Source organism: Notolabrus celidotus, chromosome 9, assembly GCF_009762535.1.
Source record: "Notolabrus celidotus isolate fNotCel1 chromosome 9, fNotCel1.pri, whole genome shotgun sequence".
NCBI classification, from domain to species: domain Eukaryota; kingdom Metazoa; phylum Chordata; class Actinopteri; order Labriformes; family Labridae; genus Notolabrus; species Notolabrus celidotus.
In genome coordinates, this window is record NC_048280.1 from 17,597,411 (window position 1) to 17,623,756 (window position 26,346).

At 44.2% G+C, this 26,346-nt stretch overlaps 1 protein-coding gene across 1 annotated transcript in view; it reads left to right on the top strand.

The window, feature by feature from the left end:
- Positions 1 to 25,639, top strand: part of setbp1 (SET binding protein 1) — a 42,320-nt gene extending 16,681 nt beyond the window's left edge. Inside the window, exons 3-7 of the mRNA XM_034692684.1 lie at positions 12,598 to 12,971; positions 13,722 to 15,641; positions 15,775 to 15,982; positions 16,084 to 17,146; positions 20,809 to 25,639. Coding sequence (XP_034548575.1) covers positions 12,598 to 12,971; positions 13,722 to 15,641; positions 15,775 to 15,982; positions 16,084 to 17,146; positions 20,809 to 21,314 — 4,071 coding nt within the window. The 3' untranslated portion in view covers positions 21,315 to 25,639. The remainder of the gene's footprint in view (positions 1 to 12,597; positions 12,972 to 13,721; positions 15,642 to 15,774; positions 15,983 to 16,083; positions 17,147 to 20,808) is intronic.
- Positions 25,640 to 26,346: the final 707 nt, after the last annotated feature.

The following is a 26,346-nucleotide window of genomic DNA, read 5'->3' on the forward strand; positions in this document are numbered from 1 at the left end:
CCGAAAATGAGGAAACCAAGGCCGAAAACCGAAACACCAAAATAAATGATTATGCCAATTATTAGTAGGGAGTAGGTCATGCATTTTCTGTTTGTGTTGCACAGGCATTTTCAAGGCAATTTATTAGCAGACACTTGAAGCTAGTTTGTATAGCAGTTTGAACACACTGGGTTAAAAGAGCTCAAAGTTACAGACAGAAATGTCAAAAATGTTACAACTGTCCCCGGTCTCCCCTACCATTGCATTTATGGCTCTGACTGTGTACTAACCTCACTAAAATCAAGGATCTCATTGAACATATCAGACAACGAGGGTGCATGCCCCTCATCTGGTTCAGAGAGACGAGTCCTTTTTTCTGAGCTCTGTTCTCCTTCTCCTGCGCTGTGCGCTTCTCCGTCTCCAAGCGGGTTCTCTGCAGCCATTGCGGCCTGGATCATTTCTCGTGCGCTGCTCTATTCCCACATCCAAGTAATGATCTCTATAACGCTGATCAAGTACAGTCGCGATTGAGTGCAGAGGATTCAAATAGATCTCAGTGAAACGTATGCTGACCGACTCTAAGAGTGTACTTTTCATTGTTTTCACTCCGTGGTCCGTCTCAACCTCTTTGATTAGAAGACGCTTTAGTGCTGCGATTAAAGGAAAAACGGATGCAGACATGTTGGCCCTTATCCAGACAAGCGCGTACTGGCCGTGGTTTTTGCCTGCGTCATCACGACATTCTGTTTCTGCCTAAAAAAAGAGTGGCTGAATTTTCGGTGCATCCCTAGTTAAGACTATTGTTATGCAGTGGCTAAGAAGAGCTGGCCTCTGGTGACAAAAAGTTGACTTTATTCCAATCTAATATATTATGGTGTCAAAATGATGCACAGATTGGTGTACTTGTGATACCTGTTTCAGCAATATATGTGGTAAAGCAGGCTTTTTCTGACGCTGGTATCAATATTGAAACAACTTTATTGGCAACACATAATTAGTTTTTTGCCTCCAAGTATGAGAATAAGATTTCTGGAAAGCCCTACAGCTAATTTTCACTACACAAAATGTTTTTTTTGGGTAAAAATAAACTCCTCAGTTATACAGAAAATGCGTTATAGTTCTCATAGAGCAACATCAGTTTAAGTTAAGACAGTAAAAAAGTACATTCTTGCCTGAATAGATTTTCTGACAGAGGATGACTGTCGTTATCCGGTGGGTGCCCATGTTTGATGTTTCTTGCGGTCACAGATAACGATGTTGAGTCACAGGATCATGTGCTCCTGGTGGCTGCTTTGTTACTGTGACTCCATCATGCCTCTGTGGTTAGTCAGTGTGTGTATGCATGTGTGTGTGTGTATGTATGTGTGTGTTTTTATGTGAGGAGGAGTGTATTCTGTGGTCCAGAGAAGAGGTCCAGCAGGGATAGTGGGTGCAGAGAGGGGAGAGAGGGGGTCGACAAGGAATCAGAGGAGAGGAGAAGCATGCAGCAGAGTATTGACTTTCACTGTGTCTCACTTGAAGGCTAAGTGTGTTTGTCAGTGAAATCTGATGGCCCCATCAGCTGTCTGGGACATGCCTGTGAGAAGGGCTGTGTGTGTGCGTGTGCATGTGCGTGTGTGTGTGTGTGTGCGTGTGCGTGTGCATGTGCGTGCGTAGGATCAAGGAAGATGACAGGGAAAGATGTAACACTGAAACACTGATTGCTAACATTTAGGCCTGGTTTACACAGAAACAGTTTCAATAGAAATGGTAAACTAAAGTGGCGTTTTGTGTTTATGTTCACAAAACTCAAACCTTTGAAAACTAGCTTCAGAGTAGATTTTTTGAAAACACAACCCCTTCTGCAACAGCTTCATTCCCACGTGTAGTACGTTCATATTTAAATAGTCATGTGGGAGCAGGAGAATAATAACAACAATGGCAGAGTACCGAGCTGTGTTTGTGCTGCTGACTACTGAGTTTATCAACGCTTCTCTAAATAGAGTTAACATCTTTCGAACATGTGTTCTCCATAGTTTGCTTGTTTGTTTGTACCATAGACTGTATAAGATATGGCATAGTATGTGTGACGTCACTCATCTGTTTCTGAAGCTCTGTTTTGAGGCCAATCTTCGTCGGCAGCCATATTGCTGCTGTCGAGCGATTGTGGCGTAAAGAGGCAGGCTTTGAGCCTCCTAGCCAACAGCTACCGTGTACCCGCCTGTCAGTCAAGTCAGCTGTGCCTCTCATTGGAAGACTCGTAATCTCAATATCTTTGAAATTGCAGCGTTAGAAAAATACTCACCCCCACACAGTGTGTGCCGATCGAGAAATCAGCTATCTAGACTACACTCGTCTTTGGTACCAGGCTGTTAACATGTTTATTTCTGCTGTAAAGATCGGCTTTTTGAAATGGTGTGTATGTGACTTCCGGTACTTCTGGAGCCAGCCTCAAGCTGATCCTCATTGAACTTCAGTTTTTAGCACCTCTGCATCAGACTCATATTTTTAGACAGGAGGTTGCCGCTTGATTTGTACTCAATATCCTGTTGAAGAGCAGCTTCATGTGCAGGAGCATGGTGTGCTTCAGTGGACTGTATACCGCCAACTACAGGGTATGCATACTCCAGGTGTTTTTGGTTATTTTTCTCCAAAACTTCAAAATTGGATTGGTGCATTGAATGACATGCTGTGTATTTGCCTTGTACTGCATGGCAGCACTGGAAGCAATAGGGATACTGCTAATGGCATCAGAACAACTCTCATAGTTACCAATGTTGTGTAATTCATGTATTGAAACATGTATTATCATCTGCTCTCATACCAACAATATGGAGTTTAACATTTCTACACTGAAAACATGTATTCATACAATAACAACAAAACAAGGCCTCCATGCCAAGGCTGTTCAGACATGACTGAAGTGTGAGTGTGTTTGTGTGTGTCTTGTTGTGCGCAGTCCTCTGCTGCTTCTCACGTCTTAGTAGCAGGCTTTGTAAAATAATCCGTCCATGGTTCTGCTGTTTGTTTACGCTCCTTGTCTCTTAAGTATGAATACGGACATGAATAAATGATATAAATGTGTCGGTCTGTCCTTCTGTCTGTGTGTCTGTCCCCTGGGTCAGCTCAGACTAAACAAACAGCTGTGTTTATGAAGCAGAGAAGAGCCACAAGAGTCTCCTGTTTAGTTGTCCATCTCGGCACATGCACACACACACACACACACACACACACACACACACACACACACACACACACACACACATATGCTCTCACGCACTCACATGCACGCACCTGCATGCCCTGCGCTCCTCATCTTCTACCTGCCCTGCTCTGCTGCGTTTTTGCCCCCCTATGTTTTCTGCCCAGCCTGGTCCCCACCCACCCCCACCCCCCACCCTTCTCTTTTTCTCTCCCTCTTTTGCTCAGTGTAATGCTCGCCCGCTCTCAGACGAGAGGAATGCCACTCCGTGTGACCTCTCACCTACAACAAGGAGGGGTACCGGTTTGAGTCGAGGGAGCGAGGGGGCAGCTGCAGTCATGTGCCCAGGCCTGGGAGGAAACACATACACAAGCCTGTGCACACACATAGACACAAACACGCAGAGATAGAATACCCACACTTTGGTTCTAACATTGTTTATTTACATGTACTGATGCAGTTCTAGATTTGGTGCCCTGCTTCTTTCTCTCCCTTTGTGACTGTCTGTAAAAGTGTAGGATGCTCTGCTTAGCTCTGCCTTGAGTGTGTCTGCTGTGTGTATGCGTGAACGTGCGAGTGGAGTGCAGCCACATACAAAGGCGTTATTGTTGGTGCGAGGGGGCCTGAGGGGAGGCGGGTCGTCTGATTGGTTAAGACTATTGTGTCTCACTTTGCACATTCTCCCTGTCACTGAGGATGTCATTACAGCGGCTCTGTGACTCTCTGCCTCCTGTGAGCCAGAGATCATCTGAGGACTGGAGTTATTCACAGAAATATATAGACTAAACAATGAAGGTGTTACTCTTAAAGCTTTAAACTTGTCTTGAGTCTAGAGTCATTCTTTGAGGTAGTCATTTGTCTCTTTGCAGCTGATTATAAGCATAATTTGCTTGAAATGAATTTGTCCTGCAGCACTGCAGATAATGGTTATTTTCATGATTGATTAACATGTGATCATGACACAGATTTAATTGTACAGTCTATAAAATATCCAAATGTAGTAAAGATTTACAGTCTTTCCATTTTTAATGACTCAAATTTCTTTTGTGTGTTTTGCATGCTTACAGTTAAATCTAGCGATGCATGACGGATTCTTTTAATCCAATGCTGATAACCGATAATGACCAACTTCTGATGGCCGATGCTTAGATTACTCCTATTTCTTTTCTTTGCACTTTTTGGATCTTAAAACGGGTGTACTTAATGCACACTTCAGGGTAAGAAAGACTAAGATTTAGTGGACAAAGATGCATGTATATATATTAACATCCTGAAGTTAGCACTTCAAGCTGAAACCGCACTTTACAACCCAACAAACAAAGAACACTTCTGACAACTGTCATTTCATTTCTTTTTTACAATGAACTGGAGCACCGCAGTGCACGCAATAATGTCCTAATGTTTAAGTCTTCATCCAGCCACTAGGCTGTCAAACTAAGCAACTCACTGGACTAATGCCATTTCACTGGCATTGCTGTTTTTTGTTTTTTTTCTAGATATGTTTATTGATTTTTCTTTTTTTTTTTTAACAAAGAAAACAACACAGGGAAAAACCCCTTAAAACAAACAAACAAACAAACAGGACAAACAACAATAAAATAAAACAAAACACTGCTCACAAATCCAGCAAACAACAGCAGACATTTGAGAAGAGATTTGGGTATGACATCATCCTACAAACATACGTACATATTTAGTCCTACACAAACCCCCTAATAAGAAGAGAAGAAATGTCCACTCCAATACAAGACATAAAGGGCTCCCATGTTTTATAAATACACTGTCTTTAGAATGTAACACACAAGTTAAGTAGTCAAGACAGACATATTCACAGATTCATTTACTGGCATTGCTGTTGATCAGACTGAATTTGAGTCGACATCACATCATACAGTCGCTGTGACTTGGGATACTGCTCCAAATACAACATTAGCTGGCAAAATCCTTGTTCTTGTCCCTCAGGAAAAGGTGGTTATCAAGTTCTGAGTTTTCAGCTATTTTTCATGAGTTGCTTTAGCTTTGAGTTGTCTCTTGTAAACATTATGCAGTTCTCAAAGCAGCACTAAAGCACTCAACCATTTTTGGTGGTAATGTTATCTGAAGCTACAGCTTCTTCATGTTTCTATTATACATCCTTTGTTACAATGAGAGCTTGTTAGTTGACTCTTGTGATTTGTTGTGTTTAAACTTGAGGACTTTTTATTCCTTCTCTCAGAATACTTGGTGCACATTTTGCAAGTTGCAATCACGATATCTTCTGAAAGGGTTCAAAACATACCCGCTGGTGACGCCATTTTTTCTCCCTCATCAGCTTGTTGTAGCTGCGCTCCGTCTTCTCCTCTGTGTCACGGTGGATGGCATACCTCCACGTATTGTGTCAGAATGTGTTGGCTTGAAAATAAGTAAATGAAAGAAGTTATCAGATGAAATAGTGTTATAGTAAGTACAATAAAATGATAAGAAATAATAAAATATTCTCTTTTTGAGCTGAGAAGTCAGCGGCTTGTGATCATTTAGATCCCTACTCCAAGACCATAGACCGTATGAAATATGGACGTAGTATTCGTGACATCACCCATCTGTTCCTGAGAGCTATTTTGAAGCCAAACGATGGCGGCAGGCATATTGGAAATGCGGAACTCAACCAGGCATAGAGTGACGTGAAGGGGCGGAGTTTGAGCCTCCGAGCCAACAGCTATGTGTTCCCGACCGGGAGTCAAGTCAGTCATGTCCTTATTTGGGCAAAAACTTGTAATCTTAATATCTTCTGAACAGTCACGTTAGAAAGAAATTCGACCCCCGTACAATGTGTGCCGATGGAGAAATTATCTACGTAGAGAGTATTTCTTCTGCAAAGATCGTCTTTTTTGTACTGGTGTGTATGTGGTTTCCGGTGTTCCTGCAGCCAACCTCAAGCGGACTCTCGATGAATTGCAGTTTATAACACTTCTGAATGGGCTTCACAGTTTGAGACTGGAGGTTGCCGCTTGCTCCAAGCATACATTATTTTAATTAGCTTGATGTTGTGAAAATGACAGTCTGTTGTGCTGAAACATGTGTAGCACTGACTGATGGCAGTGTTTAATCTTAATAAGCCAATGATTGACTAATGGTTAATCTTTTTTTTTTTTAAGTGGAATAGATCACATGATTATAGAGTTCTCTCTACTTCTGTATTGAACATTCAGGTTATATGATGAGTCTTTGTGATTATTACTCTGTTGTAAAGAAAAAGCTGCATTTGAGTAAAATGGTTTTGAATAACTTATCAGTGAGTGAGGCTTGGCTGTACCACTGTTTACCACAGAGGAAGTGTTTAATCTCAGCACAGCTTCTGTCTTGAATTACCCATCATTCCACACAGGAAGTCATCCCTTAGGATTTAGAGCAGCTCATTGGCTGTTAATTGTTTCCTGTTGTACTGAAGTGGTACGATTGGCTCATATGGTGCACAGTGTGTGTTGAGAAACACGTTCCTTTGGTTTTGTGCTGTGTGTTACACACATGTATGAATGGGTATGTAATTTAAATTCCACAATAAATGCATTGATTGAACCTTTGTGTGTATTTATGAAGCTGTCCAACCTTTACTAGACTAGTGTGTGTGTGTGTGCGTGTGCGTGTGCGTGCGTACGTGTGTGGCCAATCTCTATGATTGTGTACATTTGTGTACATTTTCTTTGTGCTGACTGAAATGCATAAAACTGCCACTGGAGGTTTGGCCACCTCCATAAAAGGAACAATTGCGACATAATCGCTTTAATAATCACTCTGAAAAAACACTCTTAATGTGGTTCTTAGTGCTATTCACACATATGCCTGCACACGCACCATTAATGCTAATAGCAGGGATTAGACGTATACTTTGTGTAGCATGTAAACGTGTCTGTCATTACAGAGAGGGTGAAAACCTCCAATTGCACCGTAATAACATGCCTGGGTTTAGCCAATCAGAGGCTTTTGTTCAGATTGAGTCATCTACGTGTGAGCGTGTCTGAAGAGAGTGTGACAAGAAGACTCTTGGGTGTTTCGCTGCTATCTTTAGGAGCACTCCAATCTGAAGGATTACTGCTGTGGTCGTAGGAGGGAACATTTTACTTGACACCTACTGCTGTGCATTAAATCTGTTGCTTGGAGGATGAATGTGGTGTACTGTAGATCAAATACATGATAATTCTGAGCAGGGAGGGCACATAACAGAGGAAAGTGAAGAGTTTTTTTTCCCAAATAATCAAGTCTTTTGTTTTGCTAAATAGTGGCTTTAGGCTGAACACATACTTTTGCAATTGCAGCATTAGTCTGAGATTGGATGTTGTTGGATGTTTTGAATGAAGCCCAATTTTCCAAACTTTCCCACCCAGCTTTCCCAGAAGATGCCTTGACTGGCACAGACGCTGCCAGGACTCAGAAATTGTTTCAAGTGTTGGCTAAGTTAGCACATGCTAAGTGATATTAGAAAAAAAGTGACACACACATTTAAGGCTGTCGGCTTGATCCCAGCTATCCCACCTTGACATCCCCCTCCTCCTCCTCTTTCCTCCCCCCTCTTCCCTCCCTCTTTTCTCTCCCCTGCTGTGGGTCTCCTCAGGCGCATGAATGGAAGTCTTTATTCCCGGGAGAACTGGTGGGAAGAACGAGAGAACGAGAAACAGGGATGGAGGGGGGGTGGAAGGAGGGAGGGAGGGAGGGAGGGATGGAGGGGGGGTCTGTGAGAGTGGCCACAAGATCAACACAGTGCCTCTTTTCTCCTCCGTCGCTTTTCCCTCCTTTTTTCTGCACCCCCACCTCCCTCTCCTTCTTCCCTGTTTTAAGTGCTGTGGACACAAAGCCGTGTTAGTATTCATGGTGTTTGTTTGCAGAGGAGCTGTGTGTGTGTGTGTGTGTGTGTGTGTGTGTGTGTGTGTGTGTGTGTGTGTGTGTGTGTGTGTGTGTGTGTGTGTGTGTGTGTGTGTGTGTGTGTGTGTGTGTGTGTGTGTGTGTGTGTGTGTACGGAGCTGTCAGAAACCCAGATCACAGAGAAGCAGCGCGCTGAATGGAGCTGGAGAGAGAGGGCGGAGGGGGGAGGTGGGGAGGATGGTAGTTCCCACAGGGGGAGAATGGTCAACTCCAGAAAAGAGAAAAGAAGAAGAAGAAAAGGAGGGATGAGATGAGGGGGGCAGCACACAAGGCCACAGGGGCAGAGAGAGACAGCATGGTGTCAAAGCCAAGGAGAGAGAGAGAGAGAGAGAGTTTGTGTGTGTGCGTGTTCGTGAGAAAGAGGGAGAGAGGGGATCATATCAGTCGTACAGATTCAGAGGGAACTAGTTTTTAACGGGTCTAGGCACCTCTCTTCATGTTTTTCTGCTGGTCCTCTTCTTTGCCTCTCTCATTCTTTCACTAACCCCCTCCCCTCTCCCTCTCTCTCCCACTCTCTCTCTCTCTCTATCTCCCTCTCTCCCCCCCTCTCTCTCTCTCTCTCTCTCTCCCTCTGTCTCCCTCTCATTCTCTTTGTGTGTCTGTCTGGACAGCTGCCCAGTTCCATACACAGGGAAAAATGAAACACTCTAACCACCGGGCGTGCAGCCAAATAAAAGGCTGCGAAAAACTATTTGAAGGGCAGCGTGTGTGTGTGTGTGTGTGTGTGTGTGTGTGTGTGTGTGTGTGTGTGTGTGTGTGTGTGTGTGTGTGTGTGTGTGTGTGTGTGTGTGTGTGTGTGTGTGTGTGTGCATGGAGTTTGTGTATATGTTTAGTCCTGTATGTGTGTTTGTGTTGTGCTGGGGTTGTGAGATTTGGGTGTGCCTGTTTAGGGTGTTCTTTTTCCCAGTATAATGGTGCAGCCAGGGTGCTGTTTGTGTGTGTGTGTGTGTGTGTGTGTGTGTGTGTGTGTGTGTGTGTGTGTGTGTGTGTGTGTGTGTGTGTGTGTGTGTGTGTGTGTGTGTGTGTGTGTGTGTGTGTGTGTTAAAGAGAGAGAGAGAGAGTTTAAGTTTATTCAACAGTGGAAAATGAGAGGCTGCAGGAGAGGAAAGGACAGGAGGGGCCGTCACATACCTCCCCTCGCATCAAACCAGAGGAACGAGGAGTAGAAAAATTCACATCTTTTAAACAACCTGCTGAGTGTGAACGTAACATCCAGACACACACTCACATGTATTTGTCAGTAAATATATGCTGACTCATTTGCAAAGTGCCTTTCAGCTGGGTGATTGCAGCACTTAGTCACATATTATCCATGACCTCCTCCACTGCGCTCTGACCTTATCTGATGGTTACATCACCAGCTGAAAGGAATGTGCAGCTCCATATCTGCCTGCGTTTGGTTGTCGGAAGAGCACTGTGTGACTGACTGAGACCAACCCATGTTGTTACAGTGCTCACCCAGAGGAAGACATCCTAGAAATCTTTGTTGACCTAGCCGCAGAGCATGGCCCCTAACCCCTAAGCACAGCCCCAAGGGAGGGAGAATGCATCAAACAGGCTGAGGACTGAACATGCTGTGGCTCTGGTTTGTGTTGGCCTCTCTCCTTATCTGAGTGCGATCAGCGGGGACTCGTAGGAAGACAGACAGGGTGGAAAAGGCCAAAGCCTTGCAGCGCTTGCGCTTGTGGATTGCTCCAGAGGGTCAGAGTCCATGAAAGTGCTGATTTTCTGAGCACTGCCCCCTGCTGCAGACCAGCAGCAGCACAGGGAGGCTACAGTCCCTACTCAGACTGCACTTGACTTTATTTACAAAGCACCTTTCATACAAACATGCAACTTAGGGCTGTTTAAATAGGAACAGATGGAAAATAAGAAAAAAAGAAATGACAAAATTAAGAAAGAAAAATAGTAAAAAATAATCAAATCTAAGAAGTTAAGACAAAAAAGGTTAAGTGAAACAAAATAAACACCAGGGACACAGGCGGGGTTGACAGTTTAGCTCTGGGGTTAAAGCCTGTGCCCCACTTAGAGGCCACAGCCCTTGTTGCAGCAGACGCTGGTTCATCTCCTGGCCTCAGCACTATGCTGGATCTCCTACCCCTCTCGCTTATCCCAATGCTTCCTGTCACACTTTACCTGTCCTATCTGATAAAAGAAAAAATAACCCCATAAATACTGTAAAGAAAGCTCAGGCTCAGGATATAACATAACTAGAATTCAAAGCCAGATAATTCTTTATTTCCTCCTTGAAATACAAAGAGAGCTTCTTATTTTGTTTACCAGAGGCAGTGATTTCCATACTCTGAATATCACATGACATAACAGGATACATAAGAATTACTCCTCAAAGTACAGCTATGTATTTTCTGGCAGCCTTGATGCAGCCCTGCAGAGCCAAAAACATTTGTGAAATTGTCATATGAAAAGGGAAAAGTGTTAGGCTGTAGGAGTGACCAAGCTGTACACTCACTGTCTGCAAATCAAGAAGAATAAGGAGTTCTCTTTGTTCTGTGTTGACTACAGAAACCACGGGAGTACCTCCATCTATTTATATTTGCTTGTGTTCATATCAGACAGTGAATGTTTTCCCTTGAACAGCTTCATGGAGTGTAAGAGGTAGAGAGGAGAAGAGAGGGATGTGGTAGAAGGGCGGAAACTAAGAACAAAAAGCTGAACTGGTGCCAAACCACAACCAGAGAGGAGGGTGAGCTCCCTATTCCTGTCTTTTTTTCTCTTCTCTTTTGCTCTTCTATCTTTAGGAAGTAGGAAAGGTGTACATGCCCCTCTCTCTTTATTATCTCCCTGTGGTTGCTGTGTGGTTAGAGGGGAGGATATATTTTGTGTGTGGGTGTGCATGTGCGTGTGTGTCTAACCATCTCCATCTCCTTTTCTCTCTCTTCCTGTGTGCCTTCCTTTAACCTGAAACAGCAGGTACTCTTGGACAGGTTAAATGAGAAAGCATATGTGTATCAGGTGTCTGTCATCTTATCCCTCTGTGGACTCACAGGGTCCCTTCTCCTGTGTCACCATGCACACTCATACATTCACACTTACACATACACACACATCTCAGAGCGAAGAGGCTATTGTAGCTGTGTGTTGAGTATATAAATGAGAGTGTGGCATTGTTAATCATTTACCATGCCCAGTATTTGCTTGCATGTTTGCAGTGTGTGTTCTCATCCATGAGCTGTCTGAGTTTTGTGTTACTTAGCGTTCATGTGTGCTTGTTAGCGTGAAGCTTGCTTCTGAGGGGAAATGTCTGGCTTATGATGGAAGAGCAGAAAGAGAAAAGGAAGAAAAAGATTTGAAAGAAGGTGAATTGGATCGTGAGTTGCTGATGATATGAGGGCCAAACATTATCAGAGTACGAAGACAGAAAAACTGAAGAGCTTGTTCTTTTAATAGGTGCATGATAAGATCTTTGTGCATCATATACTTCCTTATCATGGGTGTAAGAATGTGTGCATTGTGAAAGGCGCTCATCCATCTAGACTTAAATTAGTTGCCTGTGTGTCATACATTTGCATTTTGTTCTGCTATCTGTGCAGGCAGGATTTCATAAAGCCTTTGAATGTGTACATCCACTGTACTAATGTGTATGAGTGTGTGATTGCTTGCCTGTGTGTATATACTGAGAGGCAGGCCTGTGGTTAGGTTACATCTCCCTGCAGCGCAGCAGAGCAGTGTCTTGTTGCGTCATACTGAGTCTGTTAATAACAGGCTAAACCACAAAGGCCATCCGCTGCTCTATTTCTCATCTTCAAACAGAACAGCTGATTATGCAGCACGGATACCTTCGGCAGGGTTTTTACTGTATAACACAGAACATCATTTGTTTAGCATTTCAGTGTTACATGAACAGATGTCCAATGGTTACTGTAAAAAGTTTAACTGCAAATTTTTTGTCCCTTCGCTGGAAAATTGTAAGAAAAAGATGCTATGGTTCAGGATTTATATTCAGTAAGCAGTACAGGGGTAAACAATTCAACAGTGCATGATACATGTGTAAACAGAGAAGGAAAGCTGCCAATGAAATAAAATGATATATAGTACAATATTTGGTTTAGGGCAGACAGGGACATGGCAGAGCAAGACTACTGTGTTTAAATATGTGTGCAGTCAGACACCCAAACTACATCCCCCCAGCTCTCCCAGCATGCAACATCCTTGCCACAGGAATTTAATTGCTCTGTAAACAAGCCTTTTGTTTGTGGCGCACTGTTTGCTCATGCACACAAGATGTATTTAAAGCCTCAGTCCTTCTGTGAAAGTACAAGAATGTATCATCACAGCAAAACAATTCACTGATTTGATTTGTGCAGACAAAATAAAGTGTATGCTGAACTGGATGCTATGCTACATGTGTGTGTTTTCTCTGCATAATAGGCTGGTGTTATGAAGACAGGAAATAGAGCAGTCATAGAGTTATGGCAGTATTATCATATCATTTGTCTTCCCTGCAGCTGTAAAAAGTGGTCTTGTGATCTGAGTTTGTGTGTAGTAACCAGACTTTGTTTTCTCTCTTCTGTCGTCTCCAGACTTACGAGCGCCAGTTCAGAATGCCTGAGCAGAGAGAAGGAGGCCTGCTGCAACTACTGGGAGATCACACTCCGCCCAAACACCAGCTCCGCAGCTCCCTCCTTCCTGCACACACACTCTCACACACACAGCAAACACAGCACGCCCACTCGCCACAATTCCACCAACACCAAATCAATCAAGACTGGATCACGTCTACGGCACCTTCTGCTTCCCCAAACAACCCTGCAGATTCACAGACATCCAGAGAACTGGGCCAACCTTTCTCTCGATCAGCTACACAGAGCCCCTCACCTCAGAGATCTCTGACTCCAGACTTGCAGCTGCCGGTAGTCACAGACGCCAGTATTCTCAACCTGACCTCTCTTAGCAGGTATGGTTCATTTTATTGTGTAATGGATCTTTTTGTGGGCCAAACATGAGCACAATAATTTACACTGGGAATATGGGAAATACATTGATACACATTGACATTTGTGTAAATATAGAATACATTTTCATGCTTTAATTCAAACTTTCATTAGCTAAAAATATCGAAATGCTTATTTAGGAGAAAGGACGATTTCAACTGTAGTTATTTATATTTATACATGTGTAAAGAAGTATTCTTAAAAACTGTTTATTAAGAGCTCAAGAAAACGTTTATTATTAAAAACTTCTAACAAAACAAATTATTACTCTCATCTTCCACTTCGTCTTCCAACTAATGCATTTCAGTGGCCACCCACTGAATAAAAAATGCATGAATTGCTATTTTGTCAGTTCTGTGCTACAGTAGAAACATGGCGGTGCTAGATGGCTTCTGAAGAAGGGGACGTGCTCTATATGTAGATATAAAAGGCTCATTCTTAGTGATTAGTGGTTAAACACTAATTTAAACATACTAATGAGTATCATATTCCATTTCTATCAAGTCAGTTCTGCTAAATGCTGCTAAATATTACACACTGTACCTTTAAGAGTGAGAGGTGAGAGATGATATCAATTTTATGTGTGGTGACACAGCAATCATAAATGTTCAAACTGCTGGTGTTTCTGGAGTACAGGCAGAATACCTTGCATTCCCCCCCTCTCCCCGCTAATTTCACATGTCGTTATTTTTCCTATGTTTACCTGTCTCCAGGGGGAGGGGTCTGCAAGAGGTCAGTGAGCAGCTCTTTGGGAACATCAAGAGGAAGTACGGCAGGAAGGACTCCCAGAGGACGCTCAGTAATCCCAACAGTGCCGAAACACCTTGGGGACGACAGGCAGAGAAAGGATCGGAGAGCCCGGCGGATACAGAGGAGAGACAGAAGTACAGGCAGGAGGAGACGGCTGAGCGCTTCCATGAAGATAGGGAGGAAAGGAGGAAAGAGGACAGAGAGCGAGCAAATGCCGGGAGGAGAGGAGAAGAAGATGAGAGAGGGATGCCTATGTTGACAGAGGAAGGGAAAGGAAGGAAGAGGCGGAGGAGGCCCTCTTTTGACGAGCCGTTTTGTGGAGTAGAGCAATCACAGCAACGGCAGGAGAGTACGGAGAAGCACCAGCCCGGGCCACCAGAACCCAAAGTAGCACATAAGACAGAGACTCACAAAAATGACTCTCGACTCACAAGCCAGGCTGAAGTCAGTAGAGAAAGAAGTGAAAAAGTAGATAAAGGCGATAAGAGAGAAAAGGGAGAAAGGGTTGACAGGCCAGAAAGAGGTGAAGTAGTTACAAGTGGAACTGACCCAGAGTCAAGCAGGGTGAAAAAGAACCCTGCAGGACGTCCTAGGATCAGCACAGACGCTCTTAAACCCAGAGAACCAACCCACAATCATATCAACAAGCCCAATATTAACAACAACCCAAGACTCCCGAGCCCAAACCCCAGCCCGAGCCCAAGGAGTAGCATCAGTCCCATCCCAAGTCCTAAACCCAGGCTCAACATTAGCCCCAGTCCCAGTCCAAGCCCCAGACCACGGGCTGCCCTGAGTCCGAGCCCCAGCCACAGCACCAGCTCCACAACCAGCTCCAGACAAAGCAAGACCAAGGACAGGTGGTCCTACCTGAAAGCCAAAAGCCATGCAAGTCTCACACCACCCCAGAGAGACATCAGGGCTAGCCCCTCCACCTTGGCTGACCCACCCTCAGCCTTCCCCATCACCCCCTCTAGCCCCCTCTACACCAACACCGACAGCCTGACTGTCCATACACCCATCAAGAGGAAACGAGGACGCCCCAAAAAACAACCACTCCTTACAGTGGAGACTATCCATGAGGGCACCTCAACATCACCCCCAAGTCCGCTGGCACAGGAAGCCTCTGCAGGGCTAATCCGAAGAAGAAAGACACACACTCTAAACACATTAGTTCAAATGGCCACCACTACCAGTGTTAACTCTACCAGTCTGAAACTAAAGCGCGGCAGGGGCTTTTCCAGGCCAGTGAATAAGAAGCTAGGGAAAATGCAAAGCATCCTGAATGAGATTCTTTCAGGCTCCAATCAGAATGGAACTTTGGCTCTGAAGTCATCCTCTGCCCCGGTAACCTCAGCGATGACCGCCATGGCATCAACCATCGAGGCTCGGCTGGGAAAACAGATAAATGTCAGTAAAAGAGGAACCATCTACATTGGTAAGAAGAGAGGCCGTAAACCCAGAGCAGAAACCCAAGGCTCCATCCCCCCTAAACCCTCTAGGGACAAGCCTCTGATGTCCATCTCCACTTCTAGTCTCTATGAGAGCCCTGCAGTGCCTTCCTCCACCTCATCTCCCAACTCCACTGCTCCATCCTTAAGAGCAAGCCACCCTGACGCCACTATGCCCAGTCTGCAGCCTATCTCAGCCCTGCCCTCCAAGCCGCCCGGCAGAGGCTTCCTCTCTGGAGGATGGAAGCTGTCTCCTCCACGCCTTCTGGCTAATTCCCCCTCCCACCTGTCGGAGGGTGCATCAGTGAAAGAAGCAACCCTGTCCCCGATCAGCGAGTCCCACAGTGAGGAGACTATACCCAGTGACAGTGGGATTGGAACAGACAACAACAGCACCTCAGACCAAACTGAGAAGGGCCCTGCCTCCAGACGCAGGTACACTACACAGCGTATATACCTCCTTACATTACTTGAACCATTATTAAGGTCATTCATGTGGATTTTTTTAGACTGACATATACTTCTTAAGGTGTTGGCATTAATGTGATTATATGTTGCGCTCAAACAGGTACTCATTTGACTTATGTGGGTATGAGGCTGCTGAAGCAGCAGCCTTAGAAGCCTCCAATAGGAACAACAGAGCTCGCTGCGATCGCCAAGTGACTACTGCCGACAACTTCCTGTCACAGCAGGAAAAGAAGCAAAAACATCATCGGCGGAAGAGAAAGTGCCTACAAAGTCGGGATCATCTTCATTTTCTCTCTGAACTGGAAGAGGTTAGAAAAACAAATCATAATTCTGTTCGTCATATTCAGCCATGAATGAGCGTAGTGTATTTGGTATCTTTTCCTAAATGTTCTTTTTTGCTTTCTTGTAGGTTGTGATGAAGCTCCAGCAGCTAAGAGTGTCTCACAGACGATTCACTTGCTATCCCCAGCACCCGTACCCATCAATTTTCCGCCTCAACTTCCATCATTACTACCCTGTTACCTACGACTCCTACTCCTGTGACTCCAGCTCGTATCTCCGCAGGAGTGCTGATCTTAAGGCTAAGAGGAGACGAGGTCGTCCAGCCAAAGCCAGCGAGCCAATCACATCCAAGCTGCCTTTCGTTCAAGGATACGGTTATCCGCTGGCTGGGGGAAATTACTATGCAGCACCATATGCGATGCCTTACGCACCTCATCTGAGTCTGGGCTACTTCCCCCCTCCTCCCCCATTTTACCTGCCCCATCACTCACTAGGCCCTGCACCTCCATCTCCCTTCATGAGGCCAGCAGTCCCTCCACCCAAGGCTTTCCATCCTAGTGGACACCCAAAGCTCCAGCCAGGGGCCAAGCTCCGCAGCACCAGTGCCCCCCTCCAGGCGCCCTCAGTGAGAGAGGGCCTGGGCTCCTTGGGAAGTGGCAATGCAGGAAGTCTTGCAGGGGTTCGCCTCCATAAGAGGAAGCACAAGCACAAACACAAGCACAAGGATGAACCCCTCCTTTCACTGCGAGACCGCCAGGAGCTGGGCGGGCTCTTCAGTGGAGCTAAGACAAATGCACGCCTGAGCATGCTGAGTGACAGGAGGGACCTGGCCAATCAGGGCTCCTCAAAGCATCTGGAGAAGCAGAGGGGCAGTGGGAGAGCCTCAGGCCTGGGGTCCAGCTTAGGGATGTTTGAGTCCGACCAGCTGTCCACACACTCTCTTGCTGACAACCAGTTCCTATCCCGTCAGGTTCGACAGCCAATTAACAGCTTCATGAGCAGCTACAGCAACCAATCACACCGATCTGAGTCTGCGTCTGACCTCATTATGGGGTTACACGGGGATGATTGCAGTGGGAGGAGCAGGAAGACGAGACTCACTGAGTTTGGAGATCAAGGCTTACTGTCATTCCAAACTGCTCGACAAGAGCCGGGTCAATTGGACAAGTGCTCCAATCCCTCCCTCACTGGTAAGACTCACCAACAATAAAATTATATGTTTATTTTAAAACAATGCTTTGTAGTAACTTCCTTGTTGTAGTGTCATAAACAAGAACAGCAGAAGTAATATCTATTTAGATGTTTGACATACTTTGGTGTGTTAACTGGTCCACACAGGATTGACTACCTGTAGCTTCCCTCCAATTATAGACCAAAAAGCAGCTGAATCTAACTGCAGCTTTCAACTCAGCTTTCAATCTCACTACAACTCTGATCATGAAACAATGATACACTAACTGTTAGCGGAAAGTAGGAGCAGGAATGTGACTGAAACAAAACTAAAACTGAGAGTGTCTCATACTCCACAGGGGAGATAAAAACACAAGCACTTGACATTGGTAGTGTTTTTACAGTGTGGCTTCCTTTTGTCACACCTCTTGGACCACAGATTAAGTGATTTATTTCCCTACAATCTTGACATAGCCTGCACAAGGCTTGTGTGCAGATCTAGTTGTATAAGAGAACACTGGATGTGCATGCTGCGCAGGTGTGTTAGTGTTACTGTAAAACATCTGAATGTTAAAGCCTGTTTGTGTATCGCCTTGACCTAGCCAGGTTGCAGAACTGTTAACAGAGCTAAATAGGAAGCAAAAACTATTAGGTGAGTTCTCTAATTTTGTTTTCCCTGTTGATAACAGGCTTATCATTTTCAGGTGTGAAACTTAGTCACATGTTTTATGGAACAGGGATTTAACCATTTTAAATGTGAACAGCAGCATAATCCTCAAGGTGGTTCCTTTTTATAAATGTGCTATGTACGGCACTCTCAGGACTTAGAGCAGACAAAGAGGCAGGGGAGCACCGTATTCTTACTACAAGACTAGTGTGTATTTTGGTACATTCTGTATTCTGCTGTCTTTGAGCACATCTGGCTGGGGATAGAGAGAACGTAATGCATGGATGGAGACAACTATAATTCACCAATCTCTCCTTCCTCCCCTTCCTCCCCTCCCCTCCTGCCAATGCCTTTGCCAGAGATATATTATTCACACAGTGTGATTTATTTTCTACAGACACGCCGTAAAAGGCCCTTGCCTGTGTTAAAAGAGCTGGCTGGCAGCCAGAGGTTTAATGACTGGGGCCTAGTCCAGTGGCAGGGAGGAGAAGCCAGGGGCTCAGTTAGAATACACCCCCCACCCCAGGGGAACCAGGACGGATGACTCATATACATGCTACCCCCCCACCCCCCCACACACTCCGCCTACTCTACACACAACCCCCCTGTCCGTGTTATCCCTCCTGTGTTGTTATTCTTCTTCTACCTTCCCTGTCCTCACCTTTTCCCCCTTTTTGCTGCTTCTGCACTTATTGCCCTTGATTTCCTTTTTTGCCTCCTTTCCACAATCCCCACATCCACATACTGACTTCCCCTTATTCCTCCACCTCTTCCTTTTCCCCCTCCTCCTTATATCTCCCTTTCCTCCTTCCCTTTCTCTTTCTGTTTCCCCCTTGTTTCCCCTCCCCCTCATTCCCCCATTACCCTTACCGTCCCCCTTTTCCCCTGCCCCTCCTCTAGCATGACTTACTGCCTCACTTCACAGCTTTAGCCCAATTAAAACACAGGCGTGTGTGCATACACATGCATGCAGCACAGCCATTCATGCAGACATGCACATAGAGGCATAGCCCCAATCTAATACACACAAGTAGATATATTTTCACCAGTTGTTGGTGCAGATGTAAAATGTATATTAATATCTGAATATGTATCTGTAAGTTTATAAATAACTAAAGCTATAAACCATCATGGAGCTAGTTGGTAGGGTTTAAAAGGTTTTTAATGTATTCTTGTGTGTCAGGCTAAGAGTGCATTTATTCACTAATCAGCTGATCATACATGCTTTTTTTAACTAACACACTTAAACACAGAACTCTCAAACAGAATAACTTAAATCAAAGATCACTGTGTCCTGTCTGAAACCTGCTATTGGTCAATACAGGGCCAGGAGATGAGTGAGCATGTATCTCTGTGAAGTAGTGACTTCCTTCTCCACAGAGAAACAGGTCCTCATTGCTATATAGCCCCTCACACTGCTGAAGGTCACTGGTTTTATGTTCCATGTATGCAGCTCATAAATTTCTGCTACTTTGTAGTGTGTGTGTTTGTGTGCATGTGTGTGAGTGAGAGAGAGCTGAGCGTGTGCACATTTCTGTGCAGCTCATAAACTACTGCTACTTAGTGCTTTCTACATTAGACTAATTTCACTGTCTGCATAGGATTCTTGAGCAACAAAAGAGAGAAATGTTCAGCTGAGGTTTAAATTGTGGGCCTTTCCTCACGCTTAAGCAAATACTGAAGCGCTAAAGCTTTAACATTTCCTTTCTTTCGTAGCTACATACACATTATTTAACAGACAAAATCAAAGATATATTCAGTGTCTGCCTGTGCAAAGCTTCAAACTCTGAAGCTTGACAAAACAAAAATGAACTATTCTAACCAAGGTTCATGTTTTATGAAACAAAGAAAATAATCTCATTCTTAAGTGCACCAATGTTAGAAATGAATCTGCAATCCTGCCTGGCATATTTGTTATTTAAAAGTCAGAGCTGATTTGGTTTAGTGTAGTCCAGTTCTAGAGCACCTGCCGCACTCTGCTGCACTGTAGCAGCATTTTAGAGAAAAAGAAGACAAATTGTAAAGGAGTCCACGGCAAGGAGTAATATCTCAAGGAAAAGAAACCAAACATGTTGTATGCGAACTACTTGGGGACTGGTGCCTGATTGTGCTTTTCCTCCATTTTGGCTGTGGCTCTGTCTGAGCTTCGGGAACAGTGCCCAGGCAGAGAGGAGGGGGAAGCTAAGAAATGGGGGCAGAGATGGAAAACAAAAAGAATGACAGAGACAGGCCAGAACCAGGAAGTGATTTCTGAAATAGAGACGGAAATGAAATGGTGCTGTGTTACCAGTTTAATTGAAAATTAGAGAGTAGCATGTTGCAGAAGAATGGAGAGGAAAAGAGACAGAGAGTGATGGAGAAAGGAGGAAAGAGGAATGATAGAACAGCGTGTAAAGGGCACACTGCCCAGTTCACCAGTGTGAAGGAAACAATATGGCTCCAGTTTCTTCTGCTCAGCCATTCTGAACTGCTGAATTCATTATTCGTGCATGTTGCGCATGTGTGCGTGACTGCACATGTTGTGTTTCTGTATTTGTGTCTGTGTGAGTGTGTTCATGTGGGTAAGTGTGTCAGTATGTGTGTTTGTACTTGTGTGTGTTTGGCGTTTTGGCAGCCTGTGCTCCAGATGCACAGGGTTGTTATTGTGTAGCGACATATTAAATGGTTGAAGGAGACATTTCTGTGGGTTTCCTGCTTGCAGAATGGGATCTCCTCCTCTCTCCTCGCTCCTCTCTGCTCTCTAGTAGACAATTACAGGATAGGATCTGCTCTCCTGGCTCAGCTGGGCTTTCAAAGGCTTACATGAATATGTCAAAATTAGCAGGAAGCTCTTGTAGCAAAAAAAAAGATGTTCTCTCCATCAGCTAAACTGGCAAGATGTCTTTCCTGGCCTTTCCAAGGCTGCTAATTTTATCTGACACACTAGCATGAAAACTATTTTCTTTTGAAATAGAACTCTTTTTTATTTACTGTATGATGTCTTGTCTCACTTATGCTTACTCTCTCCACCACCAGGTGTTCCGGGTAAGCGGAGATACAAGCGACGCGAGGTGGAGCAGATCCAGAAGGACGTGAGGAGGATGCATTCTTTGAACTTTGAGCATGTGCAGAAGATCCTCCGTGCCAAGCGCCTGCAGCGACAAGCCAAAACAGGAAACAACGTTATCAAAAGAAGGCCCGGACGGCCCAGAAAACAGCCCATGGAGGAACCAGAGCCAACTGACAGGAGAGAGGATGATCGGGTTGACAGTCTGGCTTTGGACATGTTGGCTGGTAGGAGAGGTGATGGTAGGACTCTGGGGATGCCGGTTCTGGAGAGGTGCGACAACCTGCCAGGAAGGCAGAGCCTTAGGCCCAGCTTGACCCCTGAGCCTCTGGAGTTCTCAAACCACGACTCCATCTCAGCAACTATTGAAACTGTAGTGCATCAAGCGCGATCTGTGCCTCCTCTGGCCAAGGCCGGGAAACGTAGAGGCCGGGGCCACAGCAGGGACGAGTTATGGGCTCCCTCTAGTCTATAGACGTGCAGGAGGGAGTGACTCGTCAACTGAAAGGGAACTGTGATGGAGTTATTGCTGTCTCAAGTCTATCAGATGCAGTGCCCTTAAATCTGGGACTCCTTGGTGCACTTTGACTTGTGTCTCCTCTCTGCTCTGCAGAGGAGCAGGAGGAAAGAGCACCTCCTGTGTTCTCCCTCTGTTGAACCAGACATGAGCCTTTCAAGGATTCATCGGACCTTAATTTACAATGGCACTATATGGTACTATTTGATACTGAATCTGATGCTATAAAGTGTGTGGTACTTATGATAGTTTAGAATATTATGTGATTCTTTATGTATCTGATACAGTGATGTGTATGGTACTTTATGAAACTGTATCTGAATGTGGCTTTAGCCATATATTTACCAGCAAGGGGAGGGGGGATGGTTAATATTAAACTGTGCAGCTCTGCTTATTTTTGCCTTTTTGAGGAAGCTTGTCAAAGACATGTGGGATAAAACAGCAGTAAATAAGCCACCTTACCCCATTACTTCTCCCTGTTCTCGACTCCTTTCCTTATTTGTACCTTCCTTGTTTTCTTTTACTCTTTCCGAGGAGTAACCAATAATTTCTGGAAACTCCTCACCCTTCGTCCCCCTCCCTGCTCAACGTTCACCCCAAGTTTTTAGCCCTCCCTGGTGCGTACCGCTCAACTTCATCTCCTCCCATCTTCTCCCAGTCATACTTTATATATATGCCATTGCTTGTGCTCCTCCCTCAAACTTCCCCCTGCCTCATTTATTCTCCCCCCTGCTCAGGCCTGTCCTGAGTAGGGACATCAAGGCAATATGGTGGATATAACTGTCCCAGATTGTACATAGAAACAAAATCCACTGTCGCCTGCCTTGTTCAGTGAGAAACCAGCTCATAGATGTGTACTGGCACACAGTATATCAAATAGAATTGTTGTACCATAGACAATGAAAGTTGTGTATTGTTTTATAACCAAAAACAGACATGGGTGCGACTCAAGACAAGTTTGTTTTCAGACAGAAAGAACCACATATAATCATTCATACCCTCATTTTTGTGTGTATAACCAGGGGGCATTGCATACAGGAGGAATATCAGGTGTGATTTTGGTAAACCTTAAAATTGGTTTAATGCACTATGAAAAAAACCATACACTTGCATCAATCAAATGCAGCACTTACATGCTTGTTCCAGCCTTATGTTTTGGCCTTTGATGGTGTGGATATCCATTCCAGAGAGCATGCATTATTTTAATCAATTTGTATATGCAGGCTGCGCAGCCAAAAGCGTCAAACCGAAGCCCAGGTCTGAATCCTGATTGGACAGTTCAGTTGATGAGGGCTCACAAACAGTGTTTTAAAAGTGAATCCCATACTTTCTACTTTTCAATCCAGAGTCTTGGAAATATTTTTTTGAAGGTAAATCCAGTATTTAGATTTAGAAACCAAAGTCTCAGTATTCAGTGTAAGGATGTATTATTTAAAGAATAAATCAGAGTTTGACAAACTCCATTGTGTTGGCACTAAAGTGAAGCATTCCTATATGCACTCTAGAATGTAGCCATCTTGGATTTTGTGTCAGTTTGTTAAGCCTTTGTTAAACTCTACAATGTACGCGGCTTTGGATAGTGGTTGGTATTTTCTCTCAAATAAGTATTCAGACTATAAGCAATGGATCAGTGTTTCTTTCACGACTTTAAGTTTTGTTCCAGGAGACTCTTGTCTTCTTTGGCTCGGGTGGGATTCTCAGTTGCAGCAGTTCAACTTGTGCCTTATGTTTCTTTCTCACACCAATTACATTTGACCCAAGAAATATCAAGTGGCAAAGAGTGCCCCAGAAATTGACCCCAAATATTCATGATTGTGCATATGATTCATGTGTCTTAGTCATCAGAGCCCTGACACTGCCTGTGTCCCTTCACAGCTTCCATAGTCAGCATACTCTATCGCCTGGCATCCCGTCTGTCTCCTCTTTTCCCACTATTCTGGCCCATTTCACTGTAACACAACTAAAAGGGCTGGACTTATGGATTACATATGATAAAACTGAATTAATTACACACATGTACAGGCCTCTGTACCACTCTACTGCAGTGGTGGAGACAGAAAGGTTGACCATACCACGTGTGTTGCTATCCAGAGATATTGATCCTACTCAATGTCCCAGATACAACTGAACATCATTTAGTCTGACCAGTTTTTTACCAGTTATTTACAACATACAATCGGGATACAAAGGAGGAACAGAGGGGGGTGCCATGGAAACCACATTCTCATACATTGTTGTTTGCTATGCATCAGGCCATGCCTGGCGATGACCTTAAAAGGAATTTCTGTTCTGGGTCCACCCTTCGACAAAGAGAAATAAGTGGTCTTATTTGCTTAATAAAATGAATTCATGTAACACGAATTGTGAATAATACCAGTAATAATTTGTAATAAGTTGTGCAGAAAGTGACTATCATTTCATGAAAACTATAGTTACTGCAGCGCTATGCAGTACAGCCTTAACCAGATGTTAACCTACAGTATTGAAGTGTTTGTTGTAAATAGTGTTAGTATGTCCATCCTGCATGGATACTGGTTGGGCTCTGCTATCTGGGACTGTCTCCTTAAACCACAGTGGACCTTCTTTCCATAATAAGACTGCTTAAGATCAAAAAATGTTAAAGGAATTTCTACAGTAATTATTTGTTTAACAAATTCGGCTGTCCATTGACGGTCCTTGCTCCAGTCCATTAAATTACACAGAATGCTAAAATGATTAGCCTCTTCACACCATTAAAGTTTGGAGGATATTAACCCCATTGTCGTGTACCTGACCAAAAATAGGAATCCCTGCTGACATGCAGCTTTTTCGCCTGCAGCCAATCGGGGCAGTGCAGTAGCATAAAGAGAAAGCAAGAAGGTTGTGGGTAAGCTCTCAGAGGAAATAGCCAAAAATACACTTGTCCTAATGTTAGTGTGCTTAACCTTGCTTTTCTGAAAAACTGGTTGGGTCTGCAGTCTGTTGTGGTGAAGATGAGGTCTAGACATGTGGTTTTTAAGGTGTAGAGACTACATGCTTGGCAGCTTACTCCTCCATACTGTGGTCAGGCAGCGGTCTCTGGTGTAAGAGTTAAGGTGTTGACCCCAGGTGTTGTCTGTCCTGTCTGTCTCTCCTACCAGCCAATGCTCCGGTGCCTTCTAACACTGACAAGTATTGTCCTAATCCAGAGCTTTCACTCTACACAGAGGCTGCAGAGGGGATGTGGCCATGATAAGGGTCAGAGGTACCTGTTGTTTTACTCTGTTCAGCAGCTAATCTGGACCAGTGACTACAGTAGGCCTCAAGTACTGATGTGAGGGTCTTTTATGTTGTCTTTGGTCTCAGCATCAAGGGCAGCGCAGCAGTGTTTGACCTTCTATCAGTGTTTGGGGTGTATTAACTGTAATCCACATTTAACATTAACTAACATTGGATATAATGGCACCTAAAATGTTCCGACCCCTCCCCCCCACCCCATTCCCTCTGAAGCATACTGTGATGAGTGTACTACACATGGAGTGAGGGGTCACATGAGACAGAGCCTCATTAATGTACATGTCGTCATCCTCACAGCATACGTTACAGTTCTAAGCTATAATGTTATTCAAAGCTGAAAGTGCAGATAAAGCATTGAGAAAACCAATAAATGTACTTCTTCAGAGCACAAAGTGAGCTCTTCTAACAGTGTGGGCATATTTTAGTTTGTATACATAGTGTATTTGAACCTTTTTCTAGAGTGGGTTTCCTTTATTTGCATGCTCAACTTGATTGTATGCATAAATATTTTAGACAAGCCGAAAAGTTGAATTTCAATTGAATTTGGAGCAAGACTTGTACATTGTTTGATATGTTTCTTTTTGTAATGGATTTTTTAATTCATGAAGCATTTTTGTACATTGTATGAATATTAAAAACTGCAAATATTTGACATATAGAGTAAATACTAGATGCGCATGCATATGCATATATCCTTCACAGTATGTATGTGTAATTGTACACATATATTTTGTATTTGCATTTGCTGGCATACAGATATATGTCTTAAGCACATATATACATGCAATATATATGTATATCCATGTCCGCTGGCATGCTTTTGGTCATGTTTATCTCTCATGATCTTTGTAGGTTCTTTTTTTGTTTGTTTGTTTTTTTTTTATTTCTCTTTCCTCAGAGAGAAAAGCTCATTCTTTTGCTACCCTTCTGTTGGCTGGCAGCTTTGAGCACTTATTAAAAAGAACTACAGTTGAAGTTGTTCCTGTTATCCATTGTGTGAAATAATAAATGACTTTATTGACAGCTTATGGTTGCACATATTTTTCTTCTTGATGTAGAAATGTAATATCATGAACTCCTGAAAACTGGTTTGTGACATACAAAGATAGGACTGCTTAACAGGCTAAAAAGTAATTTTCAGGCTGGCTTAGAAAGTGTGCGTGTGGGTGAGTATGTGAAGCCTGCATATGATATGTGGGAGCTAGATTACAGAAGGGTTCGCTGCACTGTTGGTGCTGAATGTCAGTAGGTCTCAGTGAATGAGTGCTGCTCCACTATGTGTTCGCTCATTGCGGTTAAAAGAGAGGGAATCCTCTCATCAGATTATGCCACAGCCTCATTCAGTCACACTCACACACGCTCACACACACATACCTACACACTCTTACTCGTACTTGTTCATCAGCCAAGCCTACATCTCTAAATCCTGCCCGCACTAGCCCATCAGTGTCAGTTCAAGGTGGGCTGGGCTGTAGGCTGCTCCCTTATTGGACAGAGCTGAGTGGGAAGTGCCCCACTATTGGCTGCTGCCAACTAGTAAAATTCTTCTGTTACCATGGTTGCAGGGTGAGCTGCCCAAATGTGTCTCAGTGTACCGAGTGGTGCTGATGGAACTGTTGGCATCCCCGGTGTTATGCTGAAAAAAAATCCCTCTTCTGATGGAAGTCAGGGCTGCAGAGAGGCTGCACCCAAATCACTCTCCACTGATGCCTGTAAATGAGCCCACACGGCCCCA